The 22,886-nt window shown below is 40.4% G+C and overlaps 4 protein-coding genes across 5 annotated transcripts; all 4 read left to right on the plus strand.

The window, feature by feature from the left end:
* The first annotated feature begins 408 nt into the window (after positions 1-408).
* LOC138127773 (neprilysin-11-like) lies at positions 409-3,223 on the plus strand. Its single transcript, XM_069043826.1, has 10 exons — positions 409-595; positions 668-829; positions 884-1,422; positions 1,472-1,564; positions 1,615-1,980; positions 2,025-2,302; positions 2,353-2,411; positions 2,463-2,710; positions 2,759-2,911; positions 2,961-3,223. The coding sequence occupies exons 1-10, from the start codon at positions 511-513 to the stop codon at positions 3,138-3,140; spliced, it is 2,163 nt and encodes a 720-aa protein (XP_068899927.1). The 5' UTR covers positions 409-510; the 3' UTR covers positions 3,141-3,223.
* A 738-nt stretch (positions 3,224-3,961) lies between these two features.
* Positions 3,962-7,460, plus strand: LOC138127774 (neprilysin-1-like). Of its 2 annotated transcripts, none has more exons than XM_069043827.1 (12): positions 3,962-4,069; positions 4,365-4,809; positions 4,861-5,013; positions 5,065-5,342; positions 5,391-5,657; positions 5,702-5,794; positions 5,845-6,098; positions 6,148-6,259; positions 6,305-6,576; positions 6,625-6,683; positions 6,734-7,137; positions 7,187-7,460. In XM_069043827.1, the coding sequence occupies exons 2-12, from the start codon at positions 4,743-4,745 to the stop codon at positions 7,361-7,363; spliced, it is 2,136 nt and encodes a 711-aa protein (XP_068899928.1). In that variant the 5' UTR covers positions 3,962-4,069; positions 4,365-4,742; the 3' UTR covers positions 7,364-7,460. The 2 variants fall into 2 exon arrangements, with proteins under 2 accessions (XP_068899928.1, XP_068899929.1); XM_069043828.1 differs by having other exon boundaries at positions 4,003-4,069; positions 4,716-4,809.
* Positions 7,461-7,670: 210 nt separating this feature from the next.
* LOC138129420 (uncharacterized) lies at positions 7,671-15,501 on the plus strand. The gene is made up of 19 exons (XM_069045712.1): positions 7,671-7,962; positions 8,010-8,198; positions 8,244-8,429; positions 8,484-8,550; positions 8,597-8,723; positions 8,773-8,979; positions 9,026-9,194; positions 9,320-9,499; positions 9,570-9,729; positions 12,352-12,644; positions 13,479-13,649; positions 13,697-13,885; positions 13,931-14,116; positions 14,171-14,237; positions 14,284-14,410; positions 14,460-14,666; positions 14,713-14,881; positions 14,988-15,167; positions 15,238-15,501. Exons 1-19 carry the CDS (start codon positions 7,806-7,808, stop codon positions 15,405-15,407), a joined length of 3,201 nt encoding a protein of 1,066 aa, XP_068901813.1. The 5' UTR covers positions 7,671-7,805; the 3' UTR covers positions 15,408-15,501.
* A 2,544-nt stretch (positions 15,502-18,045) lies between these two features.
* LOC138129421 (cytochrome P450 4C1-like) lies at positions 18,046-21,396 on the plus strand. The gene is made up of 10 exons (XM_069045713.1): positions 18,046-19,042; positions 19,096-19,284; positions 19,338-19,523; positions 19,578-19,631; positions 19,678-19,763; positions 19,851-19,902; positions 19,951-20,126; positions 20,177-20,345; positions 20,533-20,712; positions 20,753-21,396. Exons 1-10 carry the CDS (start codon positions 18,892-18,894, stop codon positions 20,929-20,931), a joined length of 1,422 nt encoding a protein of 473 aa, XP_068901814.1. The 5' UTR covers positions 18,046-18,891; the 3' UTR covers positions 20,932-21,396.
* Positions 21,397-22,886: the final 1,490 nt, after the last annotated feature.

Consider the following 22,886-nt stretch of genomic DNA (forward strand, 5'->3'; position numbering starts at 1 on the left):
TAAAGAAAAGATGAAGAGAAGACACAAAAGTTCTGGTAAAAATAAAATATCTAAAATATAAACAAGAAAGTAATTAAAACAAGTTGTAAAAGAACTTTTTAAAGTGGTTGAATAAAAGAGAATAATGTTTATTATAGTTTTATAATTATGGCGATAACCTAAAAATGATAAGAGTATTTGGTACGTGTCTCAAAATAAGTGATAAGGTGTTTGGTTATACTTTGCGAATCAAAATAAAAGAAAATAAAAATCGGACAAAGAATTAGGCAAGTGATGTTGTGTCAGAAGATTATCGATTGTGGCCAGAGCAGTGATGGATCGTCTTTTTTATGCAACCAGAAAAATTCTAATCGAACTCTCAGAGATAAGAAAAGTGCGTACCATTCAAATAAAATGAATCAAATCTGCTAGACAATTATCTTATCAAGTAATACAACTTCGAGTACATGTATCGATCGAGTAGCTGCTCTTGCACACAAATTCTTGCTACAAAAGTGATTACAAAGTGTGATGGCTTCCACGAAAAAACTGAAACTCTGCGTCTTCTTGGGCCTGTTTTTGTCAGCCGGATCGACAAGAAATTTCCACGAAAACGGTACGACTTTCACGCTACTCCTCGTGCGTCACTCCCATCAATCATTCTAGACAACGCTCATCAATCTTCCAGATATACCAGAACTGGATTATTTGGACATATCCGTTGACCCCTGCGATAACTTCTACCGGTTCACGTGTGGAAACTTCGGAGAGGTCCATCCGAGACCCGCCACTCTCAACATCCTCGACCACTTCACACTGCTCGAAGACGAGTTGGTACAGATAGGGGCAGGTAAAATGGTGGGGATGGCGTCGCCGGCAACTCTATGCCGTCTGTAACTTGCAGAAATTCTGTCTTCTGCGACGCGAGATGACGAACCGGTGGCTTTCAAGAAGGCCAAAGCTGCGTACAGGGGGTGCGTGGGAGGGTTCCTCTCCAACAACTTGCTGGGACCTGAGATGAGCACCGTTGCGGAGTTTGGAGGGATGCCTCTGTTGTCCCCTCCGGAAGTTACTGCAGAGTTCTCTTGGAATGACATTGGGGAGTTGGTTGGGCTGTATGGAGTACCTCTGATTTTTACCTACACAGTGGGGCAAACCAGTCAAAACGAGAGTCTGATCAGGCTGAGTTCCGACTCCCTCAGCAACCCCACCTTGTTTCGACCAAAACTCCGCAAAACTTACGAAGAAGTTTTGGAAGAGGATTTCAAAGAGGCGGCTAGGAGTAGAGTCACCAGGTCAACAACTCCCGCCGCTTTTGATGTCTTCCTCCGAACCCTAGCCAAGAATCTTCTCCAACAAACCAACACAACAAAATCTGATGAAGAAATTATCGCGGAGTTGGACGATATGGCCAACTTTATGAGAAAGTTGTACGTTGGAGGGGTAAGTCTAGATCAACTCCTTTCTTCTTCTTCCAACTCTCGTTTTGTAGATCTTGGACGGCGATATCATCCCCTTGGAGTCTGAAGTAACAGTGGGAGAACTCCAAGAATGGACTGACCAACAGTTCGGTGGAGAAGTCGACGTACGAGTCACCACCAATCAAGACCACTCTTCTATTTCTTCATTTTCTAGATGAATTGGGTGGAGTACTTGAGTCAAATCTTCCGATTCGCGGGAGTAGAGATCACCGAAGACATCAGACTGTACCATCCAGGCGCCGAGATGATCTACGGAGTACTAAATCTGGTCAAAAACACTGATCCCAAGATTGTCAAAAATTTTGCTCTTCTGCGGGTCTTCCTTTTCCAAGCTCCTGACAGCGACACCTCCACCAGAAAAGCCTTCGAAGACTATTACAACGCCAAGGGGTACCAACTCTACCCCCGATGGGAGTACTGCACCAGAAAACTCTTAGACGTCATCGATACTGCCACTCTGAGTTATGCAATAACTTACGACTACCAACTCTACCACTACGACATAAATAAGATCTCAGAGGTAAACCCTCCAGTACCACTTCTTCTTCTAATCCCTTCTTGTAGGCGTTCACACTTGTGCAAAACATCCGCGACGAGTTGGCAGAGACGTTGGGTACGTCCCAATGGATGGACGTACAATCGCGCGACTCCGCTTTGAAGAAAGCCGAAAACATGTTGGTACTGCTCGGGTTCCCCGATTTCGTCGACGACCCTGACCAACTCGACGTCTTCTACCAGAACCTGCGAGTCTGCCAGTGGGACAATTACGGCAACGCCCGCAACATCCGAGCCTTCAAACAAGCCTACCAATTCAGTCAACTGGGTAAACCTGAGCGGAACTTGTACGTAGCGGTACCACCCCCAGGGAATCACTTCACCAAGTCTGTTTCAGCTGGGGCCTGTCGACTTTCGACCCAAACGCGTACTACAACCGACCCAACAACAAAATCGGTACTTGTGCAGTTTGTAAGTGGTACCATCAGTACTAATTATCAATTGCAGTGATACCAATCTCGATGCTCAATCCGGTCTTCTTCTACGGAGACAATCCAGTACTGGATTACAGCCGATTGGGGAGCATCATAGGTCACGAGGTCACCCACGGGTTTGACTCAAACGGCAAAGAGTACGACGAGAACGGCCAGTTGCAGTCGTGGTGGTCGTCGGAGACGATGCAAGCTTTCACTGAACGAACCGAATGTTTTGAAAAACAATACAGTCAGTATTTTGTTCCGGAAGTCAACGCTTACGTGAGTGAGTAGAGAGTACTCGAGTGTCATATTTACAAAAACATGTAGGTGAACGGGTCGTACTGTGTCAACGAGAACTTGGCCGATAACGGAGGCGTCAGGGAGGCGTTCAGAGCTTACCAGAAGGTCGTACAAGAAGAGGAATTGGTGGCGACAGGAAACTACACTCTGGAACAACTGTTTTTCATCGGTTACGGAACTGTGAGTTGGTAGATGGCGCCAGTGTCCACATTTCACGCTCGCGTTGCAGATGTGGTGCAGTCAAGAGACCAGCTACGCCTTGAGCGTCATTCTGTCTACGCCCAACGGATATCCACCGAAGAGGTTTAGAGTCATTGGGAGTTTGTCAAATATGGAGGAGTTTTCAACCGCTTTCAGTTGTCCCATCGGGAGTGGGATGAATCCCGAGAACAAGTGTCTCCTGTGGTGATAGAACAGCTTGCAAAAAACAACAAGGAAATACTTTACAGCTGTGACTAATCAAATTAAAATGTTATTGTTCTGCGAAAATGATTTATTGTTTTATTAGCTGTATTAGCTTCCTCTAGTAATCTGATAAGTCGCTAATTCAGTAGTACGTCAGACTCGTGCCTAGAAAAATAGTCGAACGATATATTTTGCAAATGTCGATTAAGTCGAGTTGAAACATGTGCTACAAAAGTCAAACATTTTTTACTGCCACGCAACGTTACATGTTGCCATGAATTTTTGTTAAGGCAAAGATTTTCTAGCTAAGGGACGTTTTTCAGGCCGTTTTTGAGATTACTACTACTTAAAAGCAACGGCCGCGAAATTGATTTCGCGGCTTGTTTTTGGTACGCGAAGTGCTCGTTTCGCGTACGGTTGCATAGAAAATCAATTACACTTGATTATGTGTCCACAAAATAATAAATTAGCTTGATTTCGGAAATTAAGAATTGAATTGTGAGACTTGATTGCTATCGGCACAAGTACAATAAAAAAATATTGTTTTTGTTTGTTACACCACTCTCGACGACGATAAACTCTGATTAGTGCTTGGTATGCCAGTTAGATTTGCAATATGATAAAATCTATCAATATTCATGGAATGAAAAATAAAGGGACCAAAAAATATAATTTTCGAAAATTTTGAAAAAATTTGCCGTGCATTATTGTTGCCATTTTGTAGTATTTGTTGTGTTAGTATTAATTCAGAAGGGTTAACGTTTAGTTGCGTTGAATAGATTTTGAAAAAAATGAATTTGAGATTTCTGGTGCCAACTTAGCGCCAGGTACTACGTTTTTGGCCAATGACGCTCGTAAGTGGTCGTTATCTCCTTATCAGAAATAAAGGTGAAGTTCAGCAGTATGCGAGTTTATTAAATAGTCGAGAATCTTGTGAGTATTGATTTTGATTTAAGTTAAAAAAAATTTTCGAAAAATGAAAATCATGTTTTAAAAAATGCTTTGAACTTGTTGACTTGTTGATAAAAAACAAATTTCGACAAACTCGAAGTAACTTTAGTGATTTTATCAAGTACTTGATATCAGGAAGTGGAGTGATTCCATCCATTAGGTCTAAAATTGCGCAGTTTTGCTTTGATGAATCAAACCGTTTTTCGAAATATCCAGAAGCAGCTCAGTTTCTGGAAGAGTGCTAAGTATAGCTAGTAAAGTTTTATTGGTTTTTAAGGCGGCTTAGGCGATAAAGATAAAACAAGATGTCCACGGAGGCAAAGTTCAAGGAGCCATTAAGTAAATGAGCGCGCTGTCTTTGTAGTATACGTATCTGGAAAATCTACACGTTTTTGCAATTAATTAAGCAAAAGGAAACCCAAGTGTGAAATCACGAAACAAAGTAAAAATCATGTCGGGAAAAAATGCCTGATAATGCTTCCAATTAGGTAAAGAATCGCAATGTTTCGTCGAACCCTCCATCCACTAGTTTAACCCAAACTACAATCTCAAAGAAAGTTATCTTATCGACAATTATGCACCTATATCTGAAATAATTCTATTTCGGATTTATTATCCCGATATCTAGTAGTGCTGGTGTTACCGAACGGATGAGATGAACGCGATAACACTAACGCTAGGTCTAGTGACCTTAGTCGGCACGGCAACTATCACAGCAATCGGTAACTACACCGTTGACAACCTTTTCGCACCACTCACTCATTTTTCCCTAGACCTGAGCTACCTGGACACCTCCGTCGACCCTTGCACCAACTTCTACCAGTTCGCTTGCGGGAACTTCCCCAAGCACCACCCCAGACCCCAAGATGAAGACTACATGGATCTGTTCAAGCTGACCGAAAACGACTTGCTCGTAACTGGACAAGGTTGGTAGACCTGGCCTGTCAAACTCCAGATTTTTGCATTTCCGCTTTCAGATATACTGTCAGCTCCCAAGAGGAGAGACGATCCGGTCGCTTTGAAGAAAGCGAAGGCGGCATACGCCGCCTGCGTCAACGACCACCCCAACTACACCTACTACGACGCCCCTGAGAGGCAAATTTTGGAGGAGTTCGGCGGTTTGCCCTTGATCGACGACACCGCTGAGGAGAAGCTCACCTGGACGCAGATCGGGCAGCTGGCGGGGCGCTTCGGCATCCACCAGATGTTCGAGTTCATGGTGACCAATTTCAACCCAGATTGGTACATTCTTCTGGTAGGTGCGGCCCAAAGTGTCGACCAATTGTAAAGGTGGTTGTTGTAGATGATGTGGGACTCGTGGGAGGAGCCTGAGATGATCCGACCAGATTCGGCCAAAACCTACGACCAGCTGTTGGAAGAGTCGTTCAAGAGAGCGGCGCGACGGCCCAACAGCAGACTCTTGTCGGAGGACGACCCCTTCGATGTCTTCCTCCGGAAGATCTCCACCCATTTGTTGTGCCCCAGAGACAACTGCACCGACCGTGCGGCCCAAATCTCCGACGGTCTGGCGAAGGTGAAGGAGTTCATGAGGCTGTTGATGGCGAAAGGAGTGAGTGCGACGCACGAGGAGGTGGCACAACTGATTGTTTTTAGATTGCAGATGATAACATGGTCCCTCCGAAAGCGGTGTTGACGTTGAAGGAGTTGCAGGAGTGGAGCGACGAGCAATTCGGTGGCGAAGTTGACGTAAGCGTGAGTGATGGGTGGCACTCCCGCGTCTACTCTTTTTGTTCCAGATCAACTGGGTCGACTACCTCGACGCCATTTTCAAGCCAGGCGGGGTGAACATCACCGACGGCTTCGAAATCTACCTGACCGACCCCGAAAGCGTCTATTCCATTCTGAACCTAGTAAGACAAACTGATGCAAAAACTGTCAAAAATTTTGTCCTTCTCAGAACTTTCTTGCTTATGGCACCAGACAGCGACTCGGTCGTGCGTGAAGCTTTCGAAGAGTACTTCGACGCGATGGGGTTGAAATACTACGAGAGGTACCCACCCGACAAGACCAAGCACTGTAACCATTCGTGTTTTCCACAGGTCGGAGTACTGCACCAGGAAGATCCTCGATGTTGTTGACACCGCGAGTCTCAGCTTCGCCGTGGCGCACGAGTACGTCAACTACCACTTCAACATCAACAAGATCCCCAAAGTAAGTCACTCCGGTGGTAGCGACCCTTCTTACATCCGGTTCTAGATCGTCCAGATGTTTGGCAACCTCAAGGAGGTCTTCAAGACGAACGTGAGGAACGCGGATTGGGTGGATGCCGAGTCGCGAGAGCTTATCATCCAAAAGGTTGACAACATAGTGCTGCACTTGGGTTATCCAGACTTCGTCGAGGATAAGACCCGTTTGGACACCTTCTACGAGAACGTGCGGATCTGCGAGTGGGACAACTACGGAAACGCGCAAAGAATCAGAGCGTTCAAGAAAGCCTACGCCTTCTCGGAGTACAGAACGCACGAGAAGTATGTCGTCGACACTTGCCAAAACAAATCTAAATTGTGATGTTGCAGTTGGGGGTACTCTCCATTTAAGGTCAACGCGTTCGCGATCTACCAAAACGGCGGAATAAGTGAGTCTCGGCGCTACGTTTTCTCTTAGACTGACCCTTCCTTTCTTCAGTGATGCCTCTCGCGATGCTCCAATCGGGATACTTCCAAGGAAGCGACCCACTCTTCGACTACAGCCGCTTGGGGAGCACAATCGCGCACGAGATGCTCCACCACTTTGACTCGCACGGCATAGGATACAACCAAACCATGTACCAAAACTCCTGGGTGTCAAACTCCACTCTGGACTCCTTCGAAGAGAGAACCCAATGTCTTGTAGATCAATACTTCAGTTACTACTTCCCCGAGGTAGGCTTGTACCTCAACGGGTCTCAAACACTCGACGAAAACCTAGCAGACAACGGAGGCCTCCGCCAGGCGTTCAAGGCCTTTCGCACACTGGTGCAACAAGGTCAAGTTGACAGTCAATCCACGCAGTATTCTCGGGACCAGTTGTTCTTCATAAGTTACGCCACGGTGAGATTTTGGGGTGTGCAGAGCGTCTATCTAATCGGTCTTGTTGCAGGCCTGGTGCAGCCAAGAGTCTGAAGCCTACTTGGAGAACTTAATTACGAACAATGCTCACCCTCCTGCGAGGGTCAGGGTTCTGGGGACGCTGTCCAACATGGAAGAGTTCTCCGAAGCCTTCAGGTGTCCAATTGGGAGCGCCATGAACCCAAAGGAGAAGTGCGCGGTGTGGTAGAAGAACCAATATTCTAAAGCAAAATTATACAAGAATGTTAATATAAAGCACTGACAAAGATTGTATTTTTTTATTGGCAACACGGATTTTTTCGTAATTTGTGTGTAGTATTTTTTATCGAGTTTGTCTCGTATGCATATCTTGCATCATCACAAGAGGAAGAAGACCGTAAATCTGGTGACAAAATTTCGTTGACAATTTCTTCACATTCAAATCTGTTAACCTTGGCAAACTTTCTTCATTTGAATAAGTGTTTCAAAGGTGTACGTCCACTGATAACGTATCTACATAGTGACTACATAACAACATACATATTTATTAAGGGGCACTCGCTGTTGACTTGTGGTGGTCGAACACGAAACAGTTACAAGAGAGACTGTTGGTAGTCAATACATAGCGCCAGCACCAGCTCCTTTGGAGATTTAGATAATCCAAGCTCGCCATGCTCCTGGCTCAATTTTTAATCACTCTGGCGCTGATCCTTCTTGTTAGGTACCACTGGAACCGGCGAGGGCTCTACTATCACGGGTCAAAGTTCAACGGACCCTTCTCTTGGCCCATCCTAGGCAACGCTCTCCTCTTCTTTGGAAAATACGAAGGTTGTAGATGCCCCATTGCTAAAAAGTATAAAACAATCCCTTTCCAGGCGCTTACAAAACACTTACGAACCTGGTCAACTCCCAGTCTCCAACATTCCGAGTTTGGTTGGGGAGGGAGCTAGTTGTTGTAACAACAGAACCCGCCTACGTCGAAACCATCCTGAGCAACTCCCTCGACAGGTTCAAATCCCACAATTTGGAACAAATATTCCACACAGGTTTGATAACAGCACCTGGTGAGTATCTCCACTTGTGACGATTCCATCTGACTCTTGCGCAAGTCGACGTGTGGAAGGCGCACAGAAGAATCATCAACAGAAGCTTCAACACCAAGACCATCAACTCGTTCGTCTCCATCATCGACAAACACGTCACCCAGCTGATGACGCACTTGGAAGATAAGTGTGACGACAACTACGTGGAAGTGTTGGAGGCGGTTTTCAAATGCAACATGGACATAACTTGCGGTAGGTTTTTGTGCACAATGTTGTCTAAAATCTTGACTCGAGTTGCATGTTTAGAGACGATGACAGATGTTGATTCGAGATTGGTCGAGGGACAAAGCGCCTACATGACCAACATGAGAAGGTGAAGAAATTTGTGTTGTTTCAGTTTATTCATTAGCGTTTTCTAGAATGGCAGAGATATCGATGATTCGTGCTAGTAACATTTGCTTCACTTGGAATTGTATTTGGAGGTGCACCAGTCTGCACAGAGAGATGAAAGCTCGTTCCAAGATGGCGCTCGATTTTGTTAGACAAGTGCGAAATGCAATTGTTGCGTCTCTCGGAGTGTAATTTCAAGTTTTAGATCGTCCAAATTAAAAAAGCTGGTGCACTTGCGGAAGACTCGTCTAAAAAAAAACTCTTCTTGAACAATCTACTGAATGAAAGTGACAAATTGACCGAGATGGAAATTTTGGAAGAGACCAATACGATGTTTATCAGTGCTACTGAAACAACGGCCGTCACTGTCAGCCTAGCTTTATGTCTTTTAGGATTATATCCAGAGATTCAGGTTAGTTCGGGTAAAAACGTCCACAACTATATTGATTTTATCGTAGAAAAATGTGCGAGAAGAACTTGATTTGGTGTTTGGCAAGAAGAGAGGAAGCGTCACTTTGGAAGATATCAACAGAATGGACTATCTGGAGCGTGTTATCAAAGAGACAATGAGATTGTTTCCTGTGGTGCCAATCGTTAGAAGAACAATCCATAAAGATATTACGTTGGGTAAGTAGTTTGTGTTTCGGTCGTTGGCGCTGCACCATCTGTCACCTGTCATTTTGACACAATAGTGTCACAAAAAATATTTTGAATTTTTGTACGAAACATATTTAATACTGTTTTCACTTCAGGTTCGCGCGTCCTGCCCAAAGGAAGTTCAGTACTTATTCCTGCGATGTGTATTCACACAAGATCTGACATATGGAAGAATCCTTTACAATTTGATCCTGACAGATTCTTACCTGAAAACGAAAGGAATCGCCCTCGTTGTTCGTTCATTCCGTTTAGTTACGGCTTGCGGAACTGTGTAGGTGTGTGTGGAGTCAAGATTTTCCACAATTTTTTGTGAGAGCGTATAATCAAAAAGTTATTTTGTTGCAGGTCACAAGTACGCCATGTTGTCGATGAAAATCACACTTTCGATATTTCTGACACATTACAAGGTCACATCTACTGAATATAGATCGATTGAAGATGTAGAGTTTTGGGTGAACATAATAGCGCAGCCTAAAAGGGGTTGCAGAATTAAATTGGAAAAAATACAATAATGGTAGAAATTTAATTTTGTGTAATGTATGAACGAATAAAAATGTTTCATACAAAATCTTTAATTTTTTCATCGCAGAATTAACTTCCTTGTAGAGTTTGCAAATATATGTATTTACGACCGGTGCCATTTCAACGACGTGATGTCTTAGTTTACCGTACGCCGTGTGGTAATACATGTTTTTCACACAAGTCTTTTTTTGTACGTCACATAAGCTGCATTTGCAAAACTTTGGTTCTTTAACGTAGGAAACAAGAAAAAAATCAGTGCTGTAATGAAATATAACATGCTGTTAAGTAAAAAACGGGTATCGAATAAGCAAATGCAAAAAGCAAATATCACCAAATTTGACTTTTTTGCCTTTTTGTACATAAATTCGATCTCACGAAAAATAGTAATAGTTGTTATAACAAAATTTTGGACAGAGAAAACCGTTCCACCATTCTGTTATAGCGCACTTACCAACCTTGTAGCGTAATACAAGGTGATAAAAAGGACACAAATCAGAGCTGCCGTAGCGGAATTCTATGCAATAAGCGGTCATTGCATGAGCGTAGACAATTTGTGGTTTATCACTTACTGATTCTGACGTAGAAAACGTTGACTCACAAAACTGTTTCTCTACTTTGCGTTACTAATGGGTTCATTATTATATTGAAAACAGTTTAATAATGAGTCATAGTATTAAACGGTTTTTGGTAAGTTTTAGCTCTTGTTATATCGGCAACATCAGCCGTTTGACGTCACGCGTCAAGGTAACGAAGTAAGTTTAGTAAATATAACCTTACATTTTTGTAAAAAATGTTTGTTACCAACCCACGCGAAAGTTCCTAGTCTAATATAGAAACTTGAGCAGCCGAAATTTCAGGAATTAGTAAAGTAAATAAAATAGTATATTACACTCGTTTAATAAGACATATTATCACACTCGTTCCATTAAAGCACTCATGTGATAATAAAGCGTCTTATTAAACTCGTATAATAATTGTACTATTACCCACGAGGTTATTCATTGACAACAATATTTGTGAAATTTGGTCGGTATCATCGCCCTCGCCAAGGGAATTCCGCTTCTCAACAGGAAAAAATGTTCTGGAATAAATTGTTTCGAGATGTGGAAGAATTTTATTATTTGCTGTCTTTTGTGAATATTTTTAATATGAGTGAATTTATAAATATTGGGAATGTGTGTTCTTAATCAGAATTGTGTTTTGTTGAAGTAGTTTTTAATTACCAGAAGGAAAGAATAATCTAGCAAAACTTGAATCGTACAGAAGAATTGTTTTTCCACATTTAGAGTAACATTTCATTCTGAGAAGAAGTGAAGTGTATGTTCCTACGATGTCCCTTCACAGAAAGCTACACATTTGGAAGGATTCTTTAGTCTTCAATCATGCCAAGTTTCTAGCTGAAAATGAAGCAAATCGACCAAGTTACTCCTTTCTGCCGCCTAGTTATGGTTCTAGAAATTGCTTTTCATTGTTTTGATGTACAATCGGCTTTTGTATTAGTGACTCTCATCCTTTTCTTCTTGCACTCTTCTCTCACTATGTACCCTGGTGTTTCTCTGTCCACTCCTAGCAGCCATCTCAAATATCTCTTTTCGAACATCATCATCCTTCTCCCGAACTGACCTCCCCACTTTCTCTCTCCTATTCCCCAAACACATCCAACTACCTTGTTCGCCTTCCTTACTACCTCTCTCACTTGCGCCTTGTCCGTGGCTCTCTCGTTGAAGGTATAGCACAAATACCTGAACTAGCTCACTCTTCCTATTTTGCTTCCTCCCCTCTTTCTTCTTCAGCTCGCTCTTTGCTAAATGGTCCAGGATGTACACATTGTCCATAGTGTCCCTTCCCTTTCTGGATCCGGCTTGCCTGTCCGGCGCCGCTCCCTTTTCCTCGATCTCTCTCTTCATACTTTCGCTCAAAACTGACGGATACAACTGATACCCCGTGTTCGGGAGAGTTATTCCTCGGTAGTTTTCTGCTCTGTTTGTCTCTCCCTTGTAGATAGGGCAGATTACTCCCTCTCTCCAGTCTACTGGGAACCCCTCTCCTCTCCATACTCTGTTCATCCTTTCTTCCTTCCAGCAGTTTCATGAAGTATTCTTCCCATTCTTCCATTGTTATTTCCTCGCTCAATAAATCCTTTTTCTTTCTCCCTCGGTTTATGTATTTCAATACCACTCTCTCTGTTCTTATCTCTTTCTCCTCCCTTTCCTTCCTCTACTTCTCCTTATCCTCTCTACATCCCTCTTCTTTTCGATTCTAGTAATCAGATTTTCTACAGAATATAAACCAGTTCAGGATATAAAACTTTAGGTGAAAGTTTTGAAGGATTCTCTTTAAAGACCGTTCTAGATCTCAAAACGAAGGAAATCATACTCGAGGAACAGCAGAATGAAACGAGAAACCCGCTTCGTGCATGCCGAAGATTCGTCCTTTCAAAGTCGGACAGTTGCTGGAAACGTAACTTCGCAACGGACTCCAGAGTGACACTGGACATGTTGACGAAGAGAAGAGGAGCAATCGTGCACGCCATCCAGAAGGAGCTGACGAGGATCGAGAGTGCAGGCTCGCCGGTGAAGCTTTCTTGATCTTCCGACCAAAACAGGGGAATCGCCGAGGCGGACAAGATCGCGAAAAGGACCACAGAGAAGTCAGAGAAGTTTCCGGAAGAACGCGCCCCCATTACTGGGAGAATGCTCAAGAAGGAAGCTACAAAGGCGTCCATGGCGAGGTGGCAACTTGAATGGGACCAAGGCGAGACAGGAAGAATGACTCAAAGCATCATCGGGATGGTGGATGCAAGGCTACGGGGGTGGAACCACAAAGCGGTGTGTCTCTTGATGGGTCACGGCCCATTCGGGAGGAACTTCCGGCAGTTTCACCTCTCTGAAATCACAGGTGAGTGCATCTGGACTGGACACCACCCAGCACGTCATAGAAGAGTACGAAGACTGAGAGAGGAAGGAACCCAGAGAAGGACTGAGAAGAAAAGAAGTAAAGAACGTCAACAAGTTTGCGAAGGAAACAAAGATGGAAGAACAGGTGAGATAAGGTACCAGGTTCCTTAAGATTTTGTAAGAGTCTGAATGAAAGTTAAATTGCTTGGCGTTTGTTAGTGAGAGGAAGAACTACAACCTACAACATCTGTATCCTCCGACGAAGGGCTAGGTGCTCGCTATGATGGACCAAGCGAAGGGATATCTAATCCTTGATGCATAATATTAAAGCCATCATCTACTCCAGTTGTATGTCAAGAATAAAATAAACACCAAAGTGAATTAAATCACACGCAACTGTATGGTGTAGCTTTCTTCAGAATACCTAAAGGACGACTGCATTTTGATTGCATATTCCTTGAAAGCTTTATCAGTTGACCTTAGGACAAGCGGTTGTTCATCATTGTTTTGTGTTCATCATCACAAGAAGAAGAACAAAGCTACCATCAAGGCCGTGTTGAAAATGTCTTGTGGTAGATCTGGTGACAAAATTTCGTTGACAATTTATTCACATTCAAATTTCTTAACCTTGGCAAACTTTCCTCATTTGAATAAGGGTTTCAAATAGTTTGTCTTCTGATAACGTATCTACATGGTGACTAGTTTTAAAGCATCATAAATATTTTTTAAGGACGACCCACTATCCATTTGTGGTAATAGAACATCAAACAGTTACAAGAGAGTGTGTTGGTAGTCAGTACATAGCGCCAGCATCAGCTCCTTTGAAGATTTTGATAATCCAAGCTCGTCATGCTCCTGGCTCAATTTTTAATCATTCTGGCGTTGATCCTTCTTGTTAAGTACCACTGGAACCGGCGATGGCTCTACTACCACGGGTCAAAGTTCAAGGGACCCTTCGCTTGGCCCATCCTAGGCAACGCTCTCCTTTTCTTTGGAAAATACGAAGGTTGTAGATGCCCCATTGCTAAAAAGTATTAAACAATCCCTTTCCAGACTCTTACAAAACACTTACGAACCTGGTCAACTCCCAGTCTCCAACTTTCCGAGTTTGGTTGGGGAGGGAGCTGGTTGTTGTGACAACCGAACCCGCCTACGTCGAAACCATCCTGAGCAATTCCGTCGATAGGTTCAAATCCCACAATTTGGAAGAAATATTCCACACAGGTTTGATAACAGCACCTGGTGAGTATCTCCACTTGTAACAATTCAATCTGACTCTTGCACAAGTCGACGTGTGGAAGGTGCACAGAAGAATCATCAACAGAAGCTTCAACACCAAGACCATCAACTCGTTTGTCTCCATCATCGACAAACACGTCACCCAGCTGATGACGCACTTGGAACATAAGTGTGACGACAACTACGTGGAAGTGTTGGAGGCGGTTTTCAGATGCAACCTGGACATAGCATGCGGTAGGTTTTTGTGCACAATGTTGTCTAAAATCTTGACGCGAGATGCATGTTTAGAGACGATGACAGATGTTGATTCGAGACTGGTCGAGGGACAAAGCGCCTACATGGCGAACACGAGAAGGTGAAGAAATTCGTGTTGTTTCAGTTTATTCATTAGCGTTTTCTAGAATGACAGAAATATCGATGATTCGTGCTAGTAACATTTGCCTCACTTGGAATTGTATTTGGAGGTGCACCAGTCTGCACAGAGAGATGAAAGCTCGTTCCAAGATGGCGCTCGATTTTGTTAGACAAGTGCGAAATGCAATTGTTGCGTCTCTCGGAGTATAAATTCAAGTTTTAGATCATCCAAATTAAAAAAGCTGGTGCACTTGCGAAAGACTCGTCTAATCAAAAACTCGTCTTGAACAATCTACTGAATGAAAGTGACAGACTGACCGAGACGGAAATTTTGGAAGAGACCAATACGATGTTTCTCAGTTCTACTGAAACAACGGCCATCACTGTCAGCCTAGCTTTATGTCTTTTAGGATTATATCCAGAGATTCAGGTTAGTTCGGGTAAAAACGTTCACAACTATATTTATTTTGTTGTAGAAAAATGTGCGAGAAGAACTTAATTTGGTGTTTGGCAAGAAGAGGGGAAGTGTCGCTTTGGAAGATATCAACAGAATGGACTATCTGGAGCGTGTTATCAAAGAGACAATGAGATTGTTTCCTGTGGTGCCAATCGTTAGAAGAACAATCCATAAAGATATTGCGTTAGGTAGGTAGTTTGTGTTTCGGTTGTTGGCGCTGCACCATCTTTCACCTGTCATTTTGACACAACAGTGTCACAAAAAATATTTTGAATTGTACTGTTTTCACTTCAGGTTCGCGGGTCCTCCCCAAAGGAAGTTCAGTACTTATTCCTCCGATGTGCATTCACACAAGACCGGACATATGGAAGAATCCTTTACAATTTGATCCTGACAGATTCTTACCTGAAAACGAAAGGAATCGTCCTCGTTGTTCGTTCATTCCGTTTAGCTACGGCTTGAGGAACTGCATAGGTGTGTGTGGAGTCAAAATTTTCCACAATTTTTTGTGGGCGTGTGTAATAAAAAAGTTATTTTGTTGCAGGTCACAAGTACGCCATGTTGTCGATGAAAGTCACACTTTCGGTATTTCTGACTCATTACAAGGTCACATCTACTGAATACAGATCGATTGAAGATGTAGAGTTTTGGGTGAAACTAGTGGCGCTGCCTAAAAGGGGTTGCAAAATAAAGTTGGAAAAAATATACGAATAGTGACAACTTAAAACGTAATTTTGTGACAGGTGTTAATAAATAAAAATGTCTTATGTAAAATCAGTTCTTTTCGCAGAATAAACTTCGTTGTAAAGTTTTTAAATACCTTCATTTACGACAGCGCGATTTCAGGGAAGTAATGACTAATGACTTACTTTACGACACGTCGTGAGGTAATATATGTTTTTCACACGAGTTTTTTTTTACATGCTTATCAGAGTTGTACGTCACGTTAGTTGCATGTGCAAAACTTTGGTTCTTCTCCTTTGGAAACAAAAAAGATCAGTGCGGTAACGAAATATAACAGCACACTAATGCTATGGTGTAAAAAGCGAGTATCTAATGAGCAAGGACCAAGACAACGGTAGTTGTGAAATATCACTCGATCTCAATCTCACAAAAAATAGTACATATACAGGGTGATTCATATAGTTTCATAAATACTTTAACCAGCGGCAAATTCCGGTCTCAAAAAGCACTTGACAATAAAATTTTGAGTCATATATCAAAAATTGGCAAAAATTACCATATCGGTTTTTTCAGTATTGATTTGATCCCTTAATTGTTGTTCTAAACGAAATGGTAAATGAAAATTAATAAAATATATTAAAAAATTACAGAATCTCTTCAAAAAAACTTTTTTCGGCCTCTAGAAAATACGTATTTTCTATTCGTCTAAGGCGTCATGAAAATGGAATTTTCTTGCTTTGGCAAGAAAATCGAAACAGGAATTTTTAATGAAAGATTTCAGGTTGGCAGCACTGAGAGGAAATGTCATGTGGGTTTTTTGTACAACTTTTTAAGTGTGAAATATTGATGTTGGACAAATTTGTATCCTTTATTGCAAGATGTACATTGTGTATAGTAGAAGCCGCATCAGTACAAGCCGAGGGCATTATCAGACTTACGGGCGGGCGGCCACCAGGTCGACAACCCTCATGAACATTTTGACAATCGGTTAGGAACAACAGAGAGGACGACGACGGTTTTGAATATTTGAAGAATAGATTGACTTTTGTGGTGTCAGAGTCGCTTCTCGGATTTTTTATGTTGCCAATGAAAGAAAAATAAATTCTCTATCAGGTAATATTTTAACAAAAATTATTATAAAATTATATCATCTTCACAGTTCTCTTTTTAGCCTTCAAGCACGCCATGTCCTCGATGAAAATCACATTGACAATATTTTTCAAGCAAGTCCAATCTACCGAATACAAATCGGTTGAAGATGTAGATTTCTGTATTGTGGCTATTCCGAAAGAAGGCTGCAAAGTGAAGCTGCAAAAATTGGAAAAGAAGTGTTTAACATCATGCCCCACGTTGTGGAGCCACTTTTAACAGTGTTTGTGTTGTAAATTGTTTATTTACATAAAGGTAAACAAACTTAATAAAGGTTTGTTGTGAGACTCTTGAGGAGGTTCGAATGATCATATGAATACTGATTGATTTGTCCATGCGTGCATCCCTTTTATAGCCTGGCTGGGGATGGTGCGGCACGCTCCGACGGCGCGCAGCTGATGATGATGGTAAGGGCCCAGCGATTAGATTCTCGCTGGCGACGGTAGCGCTTCCAAATGGTTAGTACGGGGCGCTTTGGTACTACATCCGTGATTTATGCTACAAGTGTATTTAATTTTGTGTTTGTGTGGGGTTTTTAATTACAAAGGAAGCATTCTGCTAAGCTGACGTATTATGTTTACTTTGTTTTTGTTTTTAATGTACTTGTTTTTTGGTTTTTATCTTTTACATACCTAATCTAAATAATAGTAGTTTATTTAACGAGTTCGTGTGTAAATGTTTATAGTTAGTTATTACTTGCCTCGTTACAAAAAGTTCTAGTACCTACTGCATAATTATACGAGTACGAATTCGCTTACTTACTCTGACGTAGAAAAGTATGACTCACAAGGTTATCCATTGACAACAATATTTGTAAAATTTGGTGGGTATCGTCGCCCTTGCCAAGGGAATTCCGCTTCTCAACAGGAAAAAATGTTTTGGAATAAATTGTTTCGAAATGTGGAAGAATTTTATTATTACAGCCGCATTATTTGGAATCCTTTGTGATTAATTTTTAATATGAGTGAATTTATATACAGCGTGTCCCCGGATTGAGTTTACAAGAGGGACAAAATTTTTTAAAAACTTCAGAGGAATAACATTTTTTGCTTCACCTGAAACCCCCATTTCTGTTATTCAAAAGTTTTTTCAACACAGAAGTGGATTAAAATCAAAGAAAATACAGAAAAAAAAATTTCCTTTTTTTTTGAAAAAATCAAATGATCATTGAATATAAAACTATTCTATTAACTATGCGTCGTTTTCTGTACATAATTCAACCCTGTATCGAAGTTTAAGCTTCTGAACACATTACATTACTGTTGAGAAATTTTTCATTAAATTTTGTAATTATGTGACAAAGACCGGTCCAACATTGGATTAAAAAAAATTCTTTGTGCTAAAGACAACATTTTGAAACAGTAATAAGTTGTTTGTCAAAAAACCAGGTCAAAAAATTTATAACATAAAAATTAATTCCAAGTCCAAATTTTAACAAAAAATGTTAACTTAAGAATACAGTGTATCAATACTGAGATTTTAATAACGGAAATGGGGGTTTCAGATGAAGCAAAAAATGTTATTCCTCTGAAGTTTTTACGTAAAATCAAAAATTTTTTTTTCCCTTTTGTAAATTCAATCCGGGGACATACTGTATATATTGGGAATGTGTGTTCTTAATCAAAATTGTGTTTTGTTGAAGGAGTTTTTAATTACCAGAAAGAAAGAATAACCTAGCAAGACTTGAATCTTACAGAAGAATTATTTTTCCATATTTAGAGTAACATTTCATTGTGTGAAGAAGTGAAGTGTATGTGTCTAGGATGTCCCTCCACAGAAAGCTGCACATTTTGAAGAATTCTTTAGCTGAAAATGAAGCAAATCGACCAAGTTGCTCCTTTGTGCCGTCTAGTTATGATTCTAGAAATTGCATAGCATTTTTTGTTGTATTAGTTATGCAGTCGGTTTTTCTATTAGTGAGTCATTTTTACATTATTACCAATTCCTTTGAATGTTGTTTATTTTTTCAACAAAGATAACATTAAAAAAGTTTCCTTTCGACAAACAAAGTTCTTTGTACGAGTTTATAAAAAATAAATAAAGCAAGTAGGTTTGGAAGACGTGAAAACCCTTACACATTTACAAAGAAGTAGCAACTCAAACTTCGAAATTTAGCTAATTCGATCTGAAAAATATTAGTGACAAGGAGTTAGGGAATTGCGCAGAAGATGACGAAGAGGTTCTAAAAACTGATAAGAGTTTTTTACAAAGCGATAAACTAGCAATCAATATAATTACCATGAAACTGTTCATTAACATAAAAATAAATTACCAAATGTAATTTGTCAAAGTAAAACACATTTAACTGGCATTCTTGAATTTGGCTTGTTGGCTGCAACACCTGATGTAACAAAGAAACGACATCATGTTGAGTATAATTTTGTTTATGCTAGCGTTGATTTCTCTCGCAAGATACCACTGGAATAGACGACGACTTTACTACCACGCGTGGAAAATCGGAGGTCCTTTTGCGTGGCCCATCATTGGAAGCGCCTATCTCTTCATCAGAGGACACTAAGGTTGCAGTTATTCCTTTCACTAACAAACAAACAATCTTACCTTCATCCAGACTCTTACAACATCGTGACGAAGCTGATCGATTCTCAACCACCAATTTTCAAACTCTGGATCGGGACCAAGCTGGTCATCCTGACAATACAACCAACTCATGCAGAAGTCATAGTTAAAACTTGTTTTAATCGATTAGGAACCAAACATATGGAAGAAATATTCAAAACAGGTCTAATTACGGCACCAGGTCAGTATTTGCATCGTTTGTAACACCGATTTAGAAGATTGTCGTTTGCAAAGTTGACATATGGAGAACACGCAGAAAAATTATTAATAAAAGTTTCAACACAAAAATTCTAAATAGTTATGTCGACATTTTTGACAAAGTTGCCAGACAGTCGATGAGACAGTTTGAAGAGAAATGTGATGGAAACTATATTGACGTGCTGGAAACACTGAGTAGAATCTCTTTCGACGCTGTTTGTGGTGAGTTGCTTCAGTGAAATTTTGTTGAAGATTTTATTAAAACATTTTATCTAGAGACACTGTTGGATGTGGACTCCAGCTTAATCGATACATTGCAAACAACAACAGGTAATACATTCATGAATGATTATGGATTAACAATACATCTTTTCAGATTATCCAAAATCGCCGCAATTCGTGGCAGTAGTATATGGCTTCATCCGAATTTTATCTGGAGACATTCCTCTTTGCACCAAGAGATGACCAATCTCCGTCGTGAAATGATGGATTTTATTAGACAAGTATGAAATACGCTTCTCGTTTCTTTCAATGACTGAACATTTTCAGATAATAGAAATGAAAAAAATTGAGTCAAGCCTCTACAAAAACTGTTCCGAGGGTAGAGAATATATTTTTGCGCATAAGAGATTCAAACACTTTTTTCTAGATAACTTTGACAATGAAAAAGTATTTATAAATAATTTGATAAATTCGACTGAAGACGGGGAACTGGATGAAAGTGGTGTCATGGATGAGATCCAATCAGTTTTTGCTGCTAGCGAAACCACAGCGATTACAAACGCTCTAGTTTTATGTATGATGGGGTTGCATTCGAATATTCAGGTGGGTGTCCTGAACAAGATAAAAATGATGTAGTTTTTGGTTCCTCGCAGAAAAATATCCAAGAGGAACTTGATTCGATTTTTGGTCACAGCGACAGAACTGTCACTTTAGAAGATGTCAACAGGATGTATTATTTGGAACGTGTCATCAAAGAAACTATGAGATTATTTCCACCTGTCCCTTTTATTAGAAGATCTGTTGATGAAGACATAGAATTAGGTAAGAACGGATTTAGTAAATTCGTGTTTCCTTTCAGAGTACTTACTGGTTTTTTGGGTGGTCTAGAAAGAATTGAGCGTGATTCAAAATTATTTGTCACAAATTGTTCTACTTTACACTTTCCGATTTTCCACAATTCGCAACGGTTGTAAAGTATTTGGTTGTTAATACAAAATCCTGTCTACAGACTCGCACGTCCTTCCAAAAGGTAGTGAAGTGTATATTCCGTTGTTGTCCCTTCACAGAAGACCAGATTTTTGGAAAGATCCTCTAGTTTTCAATCCAGACAGGTTTCTTGCACAAAATGAAGCAAAGAGACCCAACTGTTCTTATCTTCCTTTTAGTCGCGGTAGCAAAAATTGCATAGGTATGTAATTAGAAACGAAAAAGAAACAGTTTTTTTTTAGGTTTCAAGTACGCCATGTTGTCGATGAAAACCATGTTGGCAATATTTTTTAAGCACTACGAGGTTCAATCTACCGAATACAAATCAATTGAAGATGTGGACTTCTGGTTGAATATCATAGCATATCCGAAAACAAGTTGCAAAGTGAAGCTGCAAAAATTAGAAAAGAAAAATTCTTAAATTCTTTTGTGGGTGGAGTTTTTTAAATATGAAAGAAGAACCAAGACAGTTCTGCGAAAGTAAAATAATTTTTTATACATAACTGACATTAAAAGTGACGTTTTTAGTGGAAGCTAATTTGATTAAAAATTGCTCTTTATAATTTACCGTGTTAATAGTTATTTATTTAACGAGTTCGTGTGTAATTTGGGCTTTTTTTGGCATGAGTGGGCCAGTTTAAAACTCGAGTGAAACGAGAGTTTTAAAGGTCCACGAGTGCCAAAAAAGCGCAAATTACACAAGAACGAGTTGAGTACAACGTTTCTTTGTTCGACGAGCCCCCCCCCAAACGCTCCAAATGGCTGAAAATCTTTAAAATTAGCTTGACGTTTCGTTTTGACAAGTTGTCAAATTCATCAAAATCCGTTCACACAGGAGAAAATTCTCAAATTCTGACAGTGTCGAACAAAAAAAGTATTTTTAACACTAGTAAAAAAAAAACTTTTAACACTAGTAATTTTTTATTTATAAATGTTAATATAAACATTAGAGTTTGAGCAATGGCTAACATTAATTCCATCGGATGAAGTCATCTTATTTCTTATCTTCACTGGAACATTATTGGAAAGGCTGCTGACATCATTGCTAGGTGATGAGACTCCCAACGTTGTAGGAGCTTGAAGAGAACTGCTGCTTTCCGAGGGTTTTTCTAAACTATAAGAATTCTCAAACAAAGACGATGAAGTTGCGCAGGTGAAGAATATTGCATGCGATTTGATTTTTATTTCCAACAGAGTCGTCGATATATGACTCTGCAACGTTTGATGATTTCCACCCTCCAAATCGTTTTATCGTCATTAAGTTAGCTCCGGAATCTGCCAACAGGGATGCTGCCGATCTTCGGAAGCAATGACCAGTAAATAGCTTAGGTTCTGGTAGTTTCAGAAGCTCAGCAATTTCGCAAGGCATCTTACCAAATGTATTTATGCCGACTGGCTGGACGGTGCATTTATTGTTGTAACATTTCAAGAAAAGCGACGATGAGTGACATTAGGTGGGCGTAATGCAACGTATTTACGACAATAAGTAACATAACTGCCCACAATACAAAAACTACGATTAACATTGGTTTTAGTGTCTGAAATACGAACTAATAATGAGTCTTCTAATTCTTCTATGTCGTCCACTGTCAGTTTACACAACTCTTCTCGACGTAAGCCGCCAAATAAACCAAAAATGGTTGCAACTTTCGCCATCAGATATTTGGCATCTGGTGCTTCATTCAAAAATCTGTCAATGTGCTCCCTTTTTAACACTTTGGACTTCTTTGCACGGTATCCTACATTTTTCCGTTTTAGAAATGCTATTAATTTGTGATACTTTCCTATATCCACATCGTTCTTGATTCGTAGACTAGCTTTTATCATCGAAAAATTCGACCATAAAGTAGATGACTTCCAAACTTGTGATTTTTCTTCAAAGAACGCTAAAAATACATTCTCGCTGAACTTGCCTTCCACTTTCTTGTGTTTGCACCATTCCAAGAACCTGTTGTAGGCGATGTTGTATTGTTCTCGGGATTTTGAGGGCAGCAGATCCAAAGTTGCTCTATTTGCTGCTTCTTTAATATCGGCGGGAAATCCCTATCGGCATCATTAACCTTTTCTTTGTAATCCATGCTTACGAATGTGGAACTTAATGTGTTTTAACAAAACGCAATGAAAATTTTTCGTTTCTAATAAACACCATTCAAATGTCAATAAATTAAACTGACTATAATCTATTCCATCTTTAAAAAAAACGATAGGTTGCCATGCTTTAATTTTGTTAAATTGGCAGTCCTGAGGAAAGTAGTAGTTATATTTCATTTCATTTTGATTGTAAATCTTTTGTAACTAAATTTGAAGTGCTATGTTGCAAGATGATTCTAAAACAAAAAGTAAATAAAGTTATCAGTAAGTAAATGTCATTTTGAC

This window comes from Tenebrio molitor, chromosome 4 (genome assembly GCF_963966145.1).
Source record: "Tenebrio molitor chromosome 4, icTenMoli1.1, whole genome shotgun sequence".
Taxonomy (NCBI): domain Eukaryota; kingdom Metazoa; phylum Arthropoda; class Insecta; order Coleoptera; family Tenebrionidae; genus Tenebrio; species Tenebrio molitor.